Source organism: Choloepus didactylus, chromosome 2 (assembly GCF_015220235.1).
Source record: "Choloepus didactylus isolate mChoDid1 chromosome 2, mChoDid1.pri, whole genome shotgun sequence".
Classification (NCBI taxonomy): Eukaryota; Metazoa; Chordata; class Mammalia; order Pilosa; family Megalonychidae; genus Choloepus; species Choloepus didactylus.
In genome coordinates this window covers 76549504-76566329 of record NC_051308.1, presented here as the reverse complement: position 1 = coordinate 76566329, position 16826 = coordinate 76549504, and the positions used below count along the sequence as shown (strand labels likewise).

Genomic DNA, 16826 nt, shown 5'->3' with positions numbered 1-16826 from the left:
ATTAATAATGTAGGGAAAAAACATGCAGTTCTTCCTAAAGGTGGCTTGCAGATCTCCAGAGCCGTGAGAGAAGATGCTGGTACTTACATGTGTGTGGCTCAGAATTCAGCTGGTACGGCCTTGGGCAAAATCAAGTTAAATGTTCAAGGTACTTAAATAATTAATCTTTATGTCTTCAGATATGTTTTTAACAATGCATATCAGATATTCACATATATAAATGATTATGCTGTCTTTGATGTTTTCAGTATTCTTAGTTTATCTTCTCTTTTTTTTTCTATTATTACCCTTATGACAAAGAAAATTAAATGGGTTGTTTTATACCATTGTTTCTACAAGAAAATTGAGGAATTCTATCATAATTTGGACTTCTATGAATCACCATTTGGTATTTTATTTCATTATAGCACATATTTAAGGTGATTTTAAAACCATTCATTCTATAACATTACTTTGGATACACTATGGAGAAGTGTGCTGTGCTGTCCTCACAACTGCAGTTTAACCAACCGTATGGAAGAAAATATTCTAAAGACAAAGCAGAGGTTGTTTTGTTTTCACAGTCAACTGATTTTTTAAATATAATTTTGATATCTTGCATGCACTGCTGTTGTAGATGAAGTGACTTGGAAATTGGAACCATTCTACTCCATTTGAATTTACTAATTTTTGCATTTCCCTATAGCGTGATTTTCTATAGCAAATTAATGAATATGGTAAAGCTCAATTTCCTGCATATTGTTACATCTAATTTATTTGTGTTTTGCAAAATTTATTCAACAAATACTTTAAGGATAGTAACTGGAGATACACTGGATATGACGACATGATCCCTCCCTTATAGCAAAAGAAAAAATAAACAAACAAATAATTATATACTCTGATATATGCTATACAGAGGAAAGATAAAGGGCTGAGGTGGAAAATAATAACAGGAGGATGTGGGGACTGCTTTAGATCTGTAAGATCTGTAGTTAGGGTAAACTTTTCTGAGGGTATGACATTTAAGCTGGATGTGAAGGTTGGGGGGAATGTCCAAGGGAGAGAAGCAGCATGTGCAATGGTCCTGAGGCAAGAAAGAGCAGAGTCAAGAAAGAAGGCCAGTGTGGCTAGAAAATGGCTGGCTTAGCATGAAGGAGATCAGAAAAGTAGGTGGAGCCAGTGCCTGGAGGACTTGGAGGGCTGTAAGGACTTTTGTTTTCTTCTCGTGCAAGGATTCTGATTTGGTTCTAAGAAGACCTCTTTTACTGCTATCTAGATAATAGGCTTGGTGAAAAGGCAAGGCTAGAGCTGGAAGAACTGTTAAAAGTAGTCAAGGTAGGATGTGGTGGTCTGGCCAGGAGTGTACGAGGTGTGTGTGTCACAGAGGTGAAAGAAAAAAGTAGTGGACTCCAAGTATCTTTGTAGATGTAATTGCCAGGATTGATGATTAATCATATTTGGGGGGTTAGGAAAAGAGAAGAATTAATTATGTTTCCTGGGCTTTGGACTTGGGCTAGTGAGTGGATGATAGTGCATGGGGGAATTCAGGGGGAGGAACTGAGTTTGAAAAATGGAAGTTTTGATTTCTGTTTAATCATATTAAATGTAGGAAACCATTAGAAATCCTAGTGGGGATGTCAAATAAAGAGTTGAATACTTGTAAATTCAGAGCTCATGGGAGAAGCATAGTCTAAGATGTAAATTTGGAAGTAATCAGTGTATCTAAAACCATGAAATAGTATGAAATCACCTAGGAAAAATAGACTATGGACAGAAAAGGGATCTGAGGACAAAGCCTCAGGGCACTGTGTTATTTAGAGATCTGATAAAGGAGAGGAAGCTGGAAAAAAGTTACAAGGGAGAGAGCAGAGAGGTCAGAGGAAAGCCAGAAGACTATAACATCATGTGGAACAGGTGAGGAGTGGGTTTCAAGAAGGGGTGGACTACTTTGTTGAAAGCGGTTAGGCGGTCAAGTAGGATGAGGGCCAAGAAGGATTGACTGGTTTTGGCAACATAGTGATTATGGAAAGAAACAGTTTCAGATTTGAGGTTGCTTTTTTATCTTCACTAATTGATTAAAATTATTTGATTTAAGGACAATTTATGGAACAAAGAAATACCTTAAACAACTAATAACATTTCAACATTGCAAAAGCACTCAGAGATAATTGCATGCCCTGGGGGCATGAAAAATGCTGAATAGAATCTCTCCTTGCAGATACAGTACATAATGACAAAGAATAAATTAAATGAAATAATTGTGGTTGCTGTAAATAATCTCAACATGGTTATTCATAATTATTTAGTATGTCTTTTTTATGGTGAATAAGACTTGGTAGGATATCCTGGACAATAATTAAGGGATAAACTGTTATAAATGTGTGGAAGGGAAATCCTTACCATAAGCCTTTCCACAGTTTTCTGAAGGAGGAAGAGTTTTACCTATATATTTCAATGATCCATTCATTTATTCATTCAACCATTTAATATTTTACTAAATATGGCCTCTGTGTATGAGACACCTGCTAAAGCACTGTAGAAAGTGCATGAGTAAAAGTATCTTTGAGAGGATGAATATTTTCCATATCTTAAAGGGGTCTATTTTGGAAGTTTAAGCATGTGATGTGAATGAGACAAAACACAAATATTAAAATGCCTTTGTTGACACAACCTAAATTTTCTATTCATGCAAACCCTCATGAATATATTTGTATCTCCTCAGTTAAATTTGATTATTGCTTACATTTACTTGTTAATTATATAAACATTTTCTGAAAAACACTAGATGAATTTTATATTCTATGTAAACAAATTCTTGTGATCTGCTTTGGATGCTATGATAATGTCTGGATTTCATTTCTTATTTATTTCATTTTGCTAGAGCAGTACCGTAGTGTGTAAATGCTACCCTCATTGTTAAAATGAAGTTTAGACTTTGTATCTTTTAGTCCCTCCAGCCATTAGCCCCCATCCGAAGGAACATGTCATTGTTGTGGATAAACCCATCACGCTACCATGTGAGGTAGATGGCCTACCACCCCCTGATATTACATGGCATAAAGACGGGCATGCAATTTTGGAATCACTCCGCCAGCGCATCCTCAGCTCTGGGGCTCTGCAAATAGCATTTGTGCAGCCTGGCGACGCAGGCCAGTACACGTGCTTGGCAGCTAATGTGGCGGGATCTAGCAGCACCTCCACCAAGCTCACCGTCCATGGTAGGTTGTTTAACATAAATGATTTCAGTCTGTTGCATCACTGTGGTAAGGAGAAAAGCCACTGTGGGCAAATATGACGGAAATCGAAACTATGCCAAACGTGTAATTGAAAACTAACTCTCTCTCTCTCTCTCTCTCTCTCTCTCTCTCTCTATCTATCTCTTTCTGTGTGTGTGTTTGTTTGTTTGTGTTTGAAGGTACACTTGCCCATCATATCTGTTTTCTGTAGACCATGTTTTTCTGTGGATGTGCACATATGTGTGTGAGAGAGAAAGAGCAATTTTATTTAATATAGTCAGGATAATTAATGTGTTGCCAATACCCTCATATTGTAATTATGGAGATCTGCCTTTTTGCTTATGAGGAGTCCATTTCTATTTTGAGACTTGTTTGCTTTTCTTCTCAAACTGCAAGACATCTTGACTCAAAACTAATCATCATATAACCTACATTATAAATACAGTTTAAACCAAATGGAAATTGGAGTCCTATTTGATTCATTATTTTAAAGTAGTAAAAGATTTACACATATATTTTTATAACAGAAAAGGTTCTTATTTTTCCTGTGTATCAGACAACCAACAAAATATCTGAAGATAAGCTTTGAAATATTTTAGTTCTTAAAGTATATTTTAAGACAAAAGATAGAATAGCAAGTAATATCAATCATGGGAAACAACAATTAACAAATTAAACTGTTTCCAAATACTATTTTCAGAGGTAAGACTTATTTAATGAGTTGCTGCTTTTTCTTTTTTCAAAAATTTCTAAAACCTGTTTTCATTTTTGAAGTGTTTGAATATCTTACAAACTTCATAGTTATAGTGACAATTTCAAATGGAAGTATTTAAAATTGGTTAAATAAATAATTTAGCCAAAATTTAAAAATTATAACTTACAAATTTTCTAAAATTTTCCCTGATTTATACCTACTTTCAATTATCATTGTACTAATCAATGCACATTAACCTTCACCTCAGAAATAACTAATACTCCTTTTCAAGTTTTTGTAGACCATTTACCAAAATTGACCATATATTAAGCAACAAAGAAATTGTTACAATTTTAAAAGTATAGGCCACAGTTCCTGACCACAGTGCAATAAACCTAGAAATTAGTAATGAAATTCTTTTAAATTCCATTTTATTGCAATATATTCACATACCACAGTCATCACAGGTACAATCCGTTGTTCACAGGACCATCATATTGTTGTGCATTCATCTCCACAATAAATTTTTGAACATTTTTAATACTACAAGAAAAAAAATAAGATTAAAATAAAAGTAATAAAGAACACCCAAAACATCCCATCCCCACCATTGCCCCTATTATTCATTTAATTCTTGTCCTAATTTTTCTACTCATCTGTCCATTCACTGGATACAGGGAATGTGAGCCACAATGTTTTCACAAATGGTCACACGATGTCAGCTATATAGTTACATAATCGTTTTCAAGAATCAAGGCTACAGGGTTGCAGTTCAACAGTTTCAGGTATTTCTTTCTAGCTATTCCAATACACTAATAACTAAAGAGGGATCTCTATATAACATGTAAGAATAACCTCCAGAATGACTTCTCGACTCCATTTGAGATCTCTGAGCCATTGAAACTTTATTTTGTTTCATTTCTCTTCCCCCTTTTGGTCAAGAAGGCTTTCTCAGTCCTACAGTGCAGGATCCAGTCTTCCCCCAGGGGGTCATGTCCCATGTTGCCAGGGAGATTTAAACCCCTGGGAGTCATAGCCCATGTAAGGGGGAGGGCAGTGAGTTTACCTGCTGAGTTGGCTTAGAGAGAGAGGCCCATCTGAGCAACAAAAGAGGTTCTCTGGGGGTGACTCTTAGGCACAATGATAAGAAGGCTTAAACTCTCCTTTGAAGTAACAAGCTTCATAAAGGCAAGCCCAAGATCAAGGGCTCGGCCTTCCAAATTGGTAGCCCCCAATGCTTGTGAGAATTTCAGTAATTCCTCAGGTGAGGAAGTTTAATATTTCCACATTTTCCCCATTCCCTCAAGGGGGCTTTGTAAATGCATTTTTATTATCTACCCAAATTATTTTGGGATGTATCAGGGCTTCACACTAACCTGTACAAACCAACCAGATCTCACTCCCTATACAAAGTTCCATGTAATTATGGTATTTGGATAAACTGACCTTATAAGTTAACTTATATAGTATGCTACAGAAATTATGGATTTTGCATCAAATAAACATCTCTTCCTTTGTTCTCACACAGAAGTTGAAGTTTTAATAACCATCAGTATTGTCCTTTATCCTTTAGTCTGATTTGCCTTAGTCCTAACTGGATCAGCTTCATTCATTTCTCTAATTGAAGTCTGAATTCTTTTTCAGCTTTTTTAAGAGTTGCTGTATGGGGTAATACTGACATTCATAGCTGCTCAACTCTAGCTCTGAGTCTCAGGTGTTACAGAGTTATCTGAAGTCCCAGGAACAGACTAGGTTGTACAAAAAGCTCAGCATCTCAGAACTTAGAGAAAACCATTACAACTCAGGAATAGATGTGACTGCTGTAGAGCTTACACTCTAGGTACCTTTACAATAAACCTTTCCCCGATAACCTGTGCTCTCAGATTCAGTTCTCAGAGTTTGCACATTATAGTTAGTCTGTATTAGTGAGGCATTATAATGTTCATCTTTTCATTTCTGGCTGTTTCACTCAAAATACTGTCCTTAAGGTCCATTCACCTAGTTGCATGTCTTACAACTTCATTCCTTCTTGCAGCCACTTAATATTCTATTGTATGCATACACCACAGTTATCCATTCCATTCATCAGTCAATGTACCCTTAGGCCACCTCATCCATTGTTAATCATGAATACTGACACTATAAAACCCGCTATGCAAATGTCCATTTGTACCACTGTTCTCAGTTCTTCCAAGTATATAGCCAATAATGGGCTTGCAGGACTATATGGCAACCCCATACTTAGCTTCTTGCGGAACTTCCACACTATCCTCCAGATGGGCTGCACCATTCTACTTCCCCACCAACAGTGACTAGGTACCTCCCTCTCTCCACATTTTCTCCAGCACTTGTATCCCTCTGTTTATGTTTTCCCTCTATGATTTTCTTGAGATATATTCACATACCATACAGTCATCCATAGTGTACAATTAACTGTTCATGAATTAACATGTGAATGAACACATTCATTACTCCAAAAAAATAAAAATTAAGTTAAATTAATAACTAAAAAAAAAGAAAAAAGTCAGACTACAAAATCACCACCAAGAATCCCATACCCCTCCCTTATATCCCCCTCTTACAGACTTTTAGCTTTGGCATATTGGCTTTGTTACAATTAATGGAAGCACAAGTGATGAAAATTTAATGCCAAAATCCCATCCCCGGGTAAATTAAAAAATACTCTCCTAACTAATAAGTCAGTCAAAGAATGTATTTTTATTTTCAGATTACTTGGAAAATAATAAAAGTAGGACAGTGCTTAACAAAATGTATAGTGTGTAGCCAAAGCTAAAATCAAAGATATTCAAAACCTTAAAATTTTCAGTAGGAAAAAAAAATTGAAGTTGAAGTATTAATGCTGAAACACTGTAAGTGTCAGCATGTAAGAAACAGCAGCCCCAAGAAAACCAAGATAATGGAGATAATGAAAATATAGGAGAAATTAGTGAAAATGAATTGAAGGTTTATGTTGCACCATCCAGCAAAATAGACTTTGCTTTCCAAATCATCTATAATTTTTACACATATCCATATAATGTTTGTATATTTGTTCATATAATCATAAAAACTTTAAGGGATGAAAAAGTAGAATTTGCACAGCAATGTTATCTTTGTTGAGAACAGTTGGTGTTTTGTCACTTTTCAAAATGTCATTACAAATTGGTCCATTTCTCACTAATATGTTTGAATAATTCCAAAATTCATTGTTTTGGGGGAAGAGTATATTTTTATTTTAGGACCCAAGTATTTTTATTACTTTTTAAATCTTTCTTTTAGAGTTAAATATTTTAGCTCTAACTCAATTAAGGAACTTCTTAGTATGTTAAAGTATTCCACTTATCTTTTTTCATTGCCTCAATTCAAGTTCAGGAAAAAAAAAGGTGCCACAGAAATTATTTGGCTTGGTATTGCAATGCACTGAGTGATGAAATCACTCTAAAAATTTCCTCTGAGATGGTATAAAAACTGAATTTAAATATATTGATCTGTTTTTAATTACATTTATTATAACATACTTGAAATACTGTAATAACTTGTTTTTTCTTTAGCACTTTGTGATACTCAATATCAGGTGAGTGTTTTACAGTGACTTTTATTAGTTTCTTCTCACAATGTCTCTATGATACAAATCCAGCAGTTAAATATCCATTAAAAAAAAAAAGAAGTATTTTGTGTTGTTGTTTGTATGTTTGTTTTATTTTACTGCTTTAAGCAGAAGAAACTCAATTAAGAGAAGTCGGGAAGCCAAATAAAATTTAGAAATTTCCAACCCAGTTCATGCTCTGAAACTGAATTTTAATTTACTCATTAAGTTCAAAATAATTAGAGTTTTGCTAGTATCAAAAATATTGATTGCTCTCATAGTAACAAAGAAATCAATGTATTAATAAGTGTTTTAAAATATTTCTACCAAATTTATCCCCAAAAGGAGTCTTTTGCATCTTAATTTTCCATGCAAATAGAGATGTTATTGAACTCAACAACTCTACATCTTGAATGACTATCTTTTTTTACAACTCTTCATAGTACCACCCAGAATCCGTAGTACAGAAGTACATTACACGGTCAATGAGAATTCACAAGCCGTTCTTCCATGCATAGCTGATGGAATCCCCACACCAGCAATTAACTGGAAGAAAGACAATGTTCTTTTAGCTGACTTGTTAGGAAAATACACTGCTGAGCCATATGGACAACTCATTTTGAAAAATGCTGTGGTAAGTTTAATAAATGTGAATAGATACAATAAGCCAGACTGTTAATTCACCTTACTTTTACTAATTTATCTTGGAAATATATTCTCTAATAATGAAGGAAAAATGCTCTTATAAATCCAAGTCACAAAATGAATTTTATACATATTTCATTTTCTGTCATTTTATGATAACAGTACTGAACAGATAATAGTAACTCATAAATTACCCCCTTAAAAATTTTCTTTTCTTTTTTTGGAAGTCTATATTTTGGTAGAAAAATTCTGACCACCTGTGCTATATTCTATGCTTGTTACTATACATGGGAATGAATAGAAGAGTGGGCAAGTAAGAATGTCTGATGTATTATTAAGCAAATATAAAAAGCTTTCTGATGTTTTCAGGTTTTTAAATAACCTTTTCTAATGACTGACATGGAAACTAAAGTCTTAGGGAACTGTGAAAGCCTAGTGTTTGAGTATTGTTAGCTGGTCCCTCTCCATATCAGGGCATCTCATTTTTCCAGTGGTAGCCTCTTTGAATAGGAATCTAAATATCTCTAGTGGGCATCATCCCCAGTTCAGGAATGTTGAATTTAACCATACAATTATTCTTCCAGACTTTAAGGAATTAAAAATGAAAATGAAAAGTGTATGGTTTTAGTGGGAAAATGACTCAGATACATTATGAGAGTATCAACAATTAGGTAGACTATAAATACCAGTTGAGAGACATAAATGGTAAATACATATTACTCTATTTTTGATTAGTATGTACAGTCAAAATTTTTAAATGCTTCACTTTCATAAAATCCTTGATTTTAAACTTAAATTTTCACAATCTAGGAATTTAAGAATACTTTCAGTGGATGGTGGGAGGAAACCTTTACAGGGAATATGATTTATTCCTGTGTGTCCTTTTTCAAAATGTAACCAAATTTAGGTTGTATCTATGATGAATGACTATAATTTTATGCTACATTTGCAGTTAATTCTTTGGTATTTCATTGCATTTAAAAAAAAATGTATTCTTAAACTTTTTAAAAGAGATAGAAAGTCCACAATATGTTCCTTAAAGCATCCAAAAGCATTCAGTCATTAATTCAACAAATATTAATTAAGCACCCTCTTTGTGGCCAGCACTGATTTAGGCACTGGGAGTATATCAAGGAACAAAAGAATCAAAGATCCCTGGCCTCATAGAGTTTATTTCTAGAGGGGTGAGATAGACAGTAAAAAATAAATACAATAGATAAATAACTTATACAATAAGTCAGAAGGCAAAAAGTGGTATGAAAAATAAAAAGAGCAAGCTAAAGGGGATCAGGAGTTGGGAGGAGCAGTTACAGTTTTAAATAAGGTGATCACAGTAAGTCCCCTTTGGGAAGGTGGCATTTGAACAAAACTTGAGTAGATAAATTAGCCAAGCGAATATCTGGCAGAGGAGCACACCAGACAGAGAAAACAGCTAGAGCAAAGAAACTGTGGTGGGAACATGCCTTGTATAATTTTAGAAACAGGAGGCCAGTGAAAGCAAAGAAAGAGATGAAGTCAGAGAAAAATGGTGACCAGATCATGTAGAGTCTTGTGGGACCAAAGCAGACCAAATCCACATCAGAATCCATTGCAGGTTCTGACCAGGGGAGCAATATGACATGTTTTGCAGGATTACATTGGCTATTTTAATGCGAATAGACTGTAGGGAGGCAAAGATAGAAGCAGGGGTACCAGCTGGGAAACTAATGTAGTACTTTATGTAAAAGATGACTCAGAGTAGAATGTTACAGAGAAGGGGTAAAATGTGTTCAGATAATGCATATTCTTTGAAGCTCAGATTTCCTGATAGTTTGCAAGTAGGGTATGAGGGGGGAAAAAGACTGAAGGATAACTCAAACGTCTGAGATCAAAAGCGTGAACAACTAAAAGGATGAATTTGTCATTAATTGGGTTGGTCAAGACTACAGTTGGAACAGGAAGGAGGAAGGGGAAATTAGGAGTTCAGTTTTGGACATGAGTTTAAGATATCTACAAGCAGAGGGTTTGAATGAGATGGTCAATATAATTGGAGTTTAGAAGAAAGATCTGGGTAGTTATCAGCATATAGATGGCATTTGAAGCCATAAGACTGGATGAGATCACTAAGGAATAGAGGAGAAAAGAGGAGCAAAGATGGAGGCCTCTCACATGCCAGCATTAAGACATGAATGTTGTGGGGAAGCTAGTAAAGGAGAAGAAGAGGGAGCAACCAGTGAGAGAGGAGAGAAATTAGGAGAGTGTGGTGGCTGGTAGCCAAGTGAGGACAGGATTTCAAAGAGAACGACTCTCAAATCCTGCCAATACATCAAGTAAAATAAGGGCTGAGAACTGGTCATTGGATTTAGCAAGTGAAACTTCAGAATTGCAGATATTGTTACCCTCACTCTTGATTTTTCCTGGTAATTTTGGTGGTCTTTGGGGCCACATTACACAGAGAGCCAACTATGCTGTCAAAATGTTACCAGCCTTGGGACTTTTCTCTTCTTTATTTGAACATTGCAAGCTTTGATATTTAATAAACTTTAGAATCTAAAGTTTCCTGAGATTGTATCACTATACAATGATTGATATAATGTTGTAATGACTTGTATTTATACTCCTATACAATATGAAGTTTGGGTATGCAAAATCTAACTTGATGGTTCAGCCTAGAAAGAGAAATTAAAATAGTCTTTAAATAAGAGTGCTTCTTTGGGGGACCAAGCTATGCAGTTTTATGTATTTTATGTGATTTGATGTATATTTCTATAATGTTAAGAACTATGATATTTTTATTTAAGCCGGAAGATTCTGGCACCTATACCTGTGTTGCTAACAATGATGCAGGTGAAGACACACACACCATCAGCCTGACTGTACATGTTCTCCCCACTTTTACTGAACTTCCTGGAGATGTGTCATTAAATAAAGGAGAACGGCTACAATTAAGCTGTAAAGCAACTGGTGTCCCATTGCCCAAGTTAACATGGACCTTCAATAATAATATTATTCCAGGTTGGTGATACAATTCCTAAGAAGTAAGTAAATAAACCCATTTAGATCTCTAAATCAATCTCCATTTCCTTTAACTGTGGGATTTGACTGAAACATTACTGGGAAGAATTGCCCTAAATTCTGTAAGATGCATTCCTCTGTTTGGATTTTACCCTTTACCCAGCATATATGTTCTATTCATTCTTATAAAAGGATAAGTTGATCACAGGACCATATATTGCAAGCATAATTAGATTTTTTTAAGCTAAAAAGAATCCCCGCATGAGAAGACAACATTGTGCACCTAAACTTATCCCACCTAGACCTCTTTCATCGTAGATAAATGGATCAAGGTGACTACTGTTGGATTTCTGAAGACTGACCTAATTTTAGAGGTTGATTCATATACAGTTCTCTGCTTCCATTGTATATGAATCAACCTGTATTATAAATATAGGTCAATTTATGTAGGAAATTTCTAGTCAGTATGTGCACAATATGCTAAGGTAGGACCTGGAACCCAGCAGCACTCATTCCTGGGAGGACAAGTATCTATTTATTGTCAAAATTTGTCACCAGCATAAAGTTGTTGTACATATTGAGAAGTGGTTGCATCCCAAAACTGAGTTCTGAAGTACTGCACTACAATCATTGAATAAATTCCTTGCTAGAAAGCAGTAATAAGCTTGAGTTTTTGCTTTTATAAGGATGTATGTTAATAGCTGGAATTTATCAACCCTTTTACCTTAATAATAACAGTATTACACCCCACTAAGGAAGAGCAGTGTCAAAGATCACAGCAGTTTTGTTTTTTAAAAGTTGTAGTACAAAATTAGCTATTTTTAAACTTATAAAGCTTAATTTTCCACTTACTATTTCAGCAGTATGAAATTAGAAAGTTATCTTGGCTAGGGAAAACATGAGAGAGAAACACAATCAGACAGTGGTTAGTCTAATCAGAATCTTGGGGTCATTTGTTTTAGGATTAGCATGTTTACCTTACATTCTTTTCCAAATATTATAATTACCTTTATAAATGTTTATATCATCATTTACAGAGACATTTAAATTATTACAAGTTTGATCATGTTGTCGTTATTACCTAACTAGCATATGTTTTCGTGATTTTCCCCTCTGACCTGTCAAATTGGTTGAATTATAACTGAAAAGGGTTTCATGTTTTTTATGTAAATTGTTTGGGTGGAAAAGTCATGGTGAGATTAAATGAAATGGAAAATGTCATATTTCTGAATGAAAGGTTTTGAAACCCAGAAAGACTATGAGCCAGCTTTAAACTAGATGAAAGGTGTACTTTAAATATAAAATAATTTCAAAAGATGTTTGTTTTCATTCCCTTCTCCAGTTCCTTCTGCTGTTTTTCATTCTTTAAACAAATTTCTATAGATATACCAAATAACTCAGAGAAAGAAAACTGTGAAAAAGGCTTTCTTCTCTAGTGTCATGATGAGATCTCTTGGGTTCAGTTGCTAACTCATAAATCTGACCTGCATATTATTGAGCTATTGTGAGTATTTTCCTAGGTTACTGAGAGGCATTTGTGTTGTTTCCTAACTTGTTTCCCTCAGCTCACTTTGACAGTGTCAGCGGACACAGTGAACTTGTTATTGAAAGGGTGTCAAAAGAGGATTCAGGCACTTATGTGTGCACTGCAGAGAACAGTGTTGGTTTTGTGAAAGCAATTGGATTTGTTTATGTAAAAGGTAGGTAAAAGTGCTCTATTTTTAATTTGCAATTCATTTATAATGAGTGGTTTTCTTTGCATTCTTATTAGGTAGTAATACAATATCATTTCAGTTATATTCATGAGAAATAAAATATTATGAGTAACGAACTCAAATTAGGTAAACAGTAAGTAAAGGGATTGGCACAAAGTGGGATAATCAGCTTAGATTTTCAGAATTGACAAAATTATCTGGTTAATTGGCAGGAGCAGCCAATTCTGGAAAATTCACATGTTCCTAAAGTGACTTTTCTCTCTTTACCAAATTGTTTCTAAATAGGTCAAAATCACAAAGAAATTATCAGAGCTTCCTTTTACTTTGTACTTGTCTTATGTATTTCCTAGAACCTCCAGTCTTCAAAGGTGATTACCCTTCTAACTGGATTGAGCCACTTGGTGGTAATGCAATCCTGAATTGTGAGGTGAACGGAGACCCAGTCCCAAGCATCCACTGGAGTAGAAAGGGGGTGGAAATTGAAATTAGCCACAGAATCCGGCAGCTTGGCAATGGCTCCCTGGCCATCTACGGCACTGTAGTAAGTTATTTTGGAATTATCAATGCCCACTTAAACTGCCACAGTCAGTGCCCCTCTGTGGGTGCCATGGATGGGAGAAGTTTCTCCTAAATTCCTATTTAAATCATAAACTCTGAATCGAAAGGTTATTTTTTAACTGAAATTGATATTTTCAGCCCTTTCAAATAAATAAGGGCAATAACATAATTTTGCTGTTTTGTTCCCAGTCACTGATTTATCATTTAACATTAGGAGGTAACCTCCACAACTCTGCTTTAGAACAAGGAAATTGAAGAATTACAACCACAATATGAAATAAATTATAGGATAGATTTCATCACTAAACCCATAGTAATATTAGGCTTTTCCCAAAGCTTCAGTAACTCAGAAAATGAGTGGAACTTTAGGTTATGTTAGTTCTGGGGTCAACTGTATGCAATATTATCTAAAAATCTCTCAGCCAGAATACACATGAATAATTTGTTAGCTCACATTTGGTGAGACCTCTTAGGTACTTTGTTAATTATTTGAAATAATAATTAATTAAAAGGTGTTATTAATCAGCTAATCCAGTGGACCATTCTCAGTCTTTGATTCAGCTTGGTTTCACTTCAGAATTAGATGCTGTTGGTTGTTCCTTCAATTTTGAGATGATTTCTACCTTTAGCTGCTGTGACACTAAGTCTCTGGCTTCTTCATTACCACTTCTTCCCTTTTCCTCTACAAAAATGTTACCATTTCTGAAGTGCTTGATGCTTCCTCTAATGCCAATGTTAATACTTATACTAAAATTTTCTCACTATTATTTCAGATTCCTAAATATGTATCTTCCAATTACCTACCAGAAATTTCTGTTTGGATAATACATTGAAACCTCAAATTAAACATCTAAATTAATGTCTGTAGCACTCCTTACAAATCAGGTCCCATCTATTGAGTTACTGTTTCTATTGATGAGACCAGAATTGTCACATTCACAAGATCTTTACAAAAATCTGTCACTCTAATTAGTCACCAAATCTAAACACATATGGGACTTAGTTTCTATACCACATATGTCAAATCATGTGACTTACCTTCTGTAATTTATTATTACAAGTAAATTCACCCTTTAATTTTCTCTTGGTTTCAAACTTTCTAGACAGAAGTCAAGCTAAGGCCTTTTAAATAACTTCCATTAGGAAGAGTTCAATATTTGTTCCTTTGTTTAGTTTAATGCTTTTCAAGATATCATCAAGAATAGCATTAGTTACTACACTGTCTTAGTTAGCCTACCTCTATTGTAAGTCTTAAAATTGGGCATAATGAGTACTAGTAATCAATAAGGGGAAGGGTAAAGGGTATGGGATGTTTGTGGACTTTTTTATTTCTTTTTTTGGAGTAATGTAAGTGTTCTAAAAATGATCGTGGTGATGAATACATAAATATGTGATGACACTGAGAACCATTGATTGTGTACTTGGGATGGATTGTATGGTATGTCAATATATCTCAATAAAATTAAGTTAAAATTTCAAAAAAAAAAAAGAATAGCATTGGTATGTTTCTTTAGTAAAATAATTTCTAACAGGTGCTTTAAAAAAATAGTGTTACTTTTGCTTTGGTGTTCTATCAATTATTATTCCCAGAGAGGGATGTTAGGTGGTCTTGAAAAAGTTAAGGATAGAAATTTCTTTTTCTTTTTTTTTTACCTATTTATGAGGTTAGATTTATATATGTTTATCTATTTCCATTAAAATGCCTTCTCAGAAATGAATTTTCATGTAAACTAACATGGGAAAAAGTGATTTCCCCTGCTCCATAGACTCATTTTTATATAAAACACTGCTTTTTTCCATAGAATGAAGATGCTGGTGACTATACATGTGTAGCTACCAATGAAGCTGGGGTGGTGGAGCGCAGCATGAGTCTGACCCTGCAAAGTAAGCTACTTAATTAAACTCTAAGTCAACACTTGGTTTAAGAAATGTTGCTTAATACAGAATGTTCTCTTGCTCCGAGTTTGTGGCATGTACCTTAATGGTAGCTTTCAGAGCACGTCTAATTTCATTTTCTGTTTCTAATGGAGCAATTATTATCAAGCATAAAACTCATGCAGACATTTTCCACTTTTTTTTATCTAACACATGCAGTCTAAAATTGCAAATGCTTGGTGGCAGAGTTTTTTTGACAATATATTCAGCGGTATACTCTTCTTCCAGTTTATTATAGTTCTTGTCACGTGGTTGCCAAGATTTTATTTATAGTACTTTAAAGATATTTATCTAAGGAAAAAAAAGACTAATGTATATGAACCCAAAAGTGTTCAGGGTTGATTGCTATCAAGATCCATGAATTAACTGCTTTCTGGTTGGAATCCTCATGCTTACTGTGAAGTTCTCAGTAAAAGCCATCAGAAGACACAGCGTTCATCATTAGAAAAATATGAAAGACTCCAGTGGCACACTGGAGGGTCTACAGAACCATTCCAGGTTCTGACCCATAAGAGAGTCATTTGGTTGAGAATTTAAGCAAATCAATTAGTTTTGTGAATACAAAATACGTTTCATTCGTTTATTATTCAGATACTGTAGACTAATGTTTTGCAACAGACGTTTGCCAGACTACCTGTGTAGGACATTAATAGATGATAGACATTTAATAGATATTTAAGACAGTATTTTACTAACGTACACATCTATCAAATGATAAACTTGTAGATTGTTATTAGAAAAACCAGTGTGGTGTCCCATGGTCAAGTAAGTCCTGGAAAAGGTGGATTAAGCAAAATTCATTCATTTATTAAACAAGCATTCATAGAGCACCTACTATGTGTCAAGCCCTGCTTAGATGTACCAAGTTTCTTCACTGCAGATCTTCCCAGAAATATTAATAGGCTGATGTGAATTATACATCTGTAAGAGGAGGCTATAATATGCCACATTTCCCAAATAAATGCTAAAAACCCTTCCTCCCTTCTTTGCTGGGAGGATGTATGCAGAGCATTGCACCATTCATTTCTCCTTGAGGAGGGTTCCACTGCCCCAGTTTGAGAAAGTTTGCATTAAATCAGGCCAGTGACATACTGACAAATAATAAATTGAAAAAAATGAGGCATATAAAAAAGCGAAAAACTATAATTGGCCTCAAATTAAGATTAAAGCACCAAAAGCAGTATCTTCATTTAGATGCAGTGTTCATATTTAATTGATAATTATATGAATGGTGTAATTAATTCAACCTTGAAAGATGTACATATGGAATTTTATTGTATTAATTTATAGCTTTATGTGCAACAGTAAAATGTTCAAATGTGGTATCTAAAATTAAAATTCTGAGTGTTGCTTGACACTTTATTTGGCCATAATAATATGAGCAGATGAGCTCATTTAATCATTATGTTGCCATTTGTGTTGAGTGATTGATCTGGGACATTTACTTTATTCAACAGTTTATTGAATATGTAATTGTAAAC

At 34.5% G+C, this 16826-nt stretch overlaps 1 protein-coding gene across 1 annotated transcript in view; it reads left to right on the top strand.

Annotated features, from left to right (window-relative positions):
- HMCN1 (hemicentin 1) overlaps nt 1-16826 on the top strand; it is a 511472-nt gene that overhangs the window by 448670 nt on the left and 45976 nt on the right. Inside the window, exons 80-86 of the mRNA XM_037825157.1 lie at nt 14-148; nt 2931-3200; nt 7942-8132; nt 10924-11137; nt 12703-12837; nt 13203-13393; nt 15213-15294. Of these exons, the coding sequence (XP_037681085.1) occupies nt 14-148; nt 2931-3200; nt 7942-8132; nt 10924-11137; nt 12703-12837; nt 13203-13393; nt 15213-15294 (1218 nt within the window). The remainder of the gene's footprint in view (nt 1-13; nt 149-2930; nt 3201-7941; nt 8133-10923; nt 11138-12702; nt 12838-13202; nt 13394-15212; nt 15295-16826) is intronic.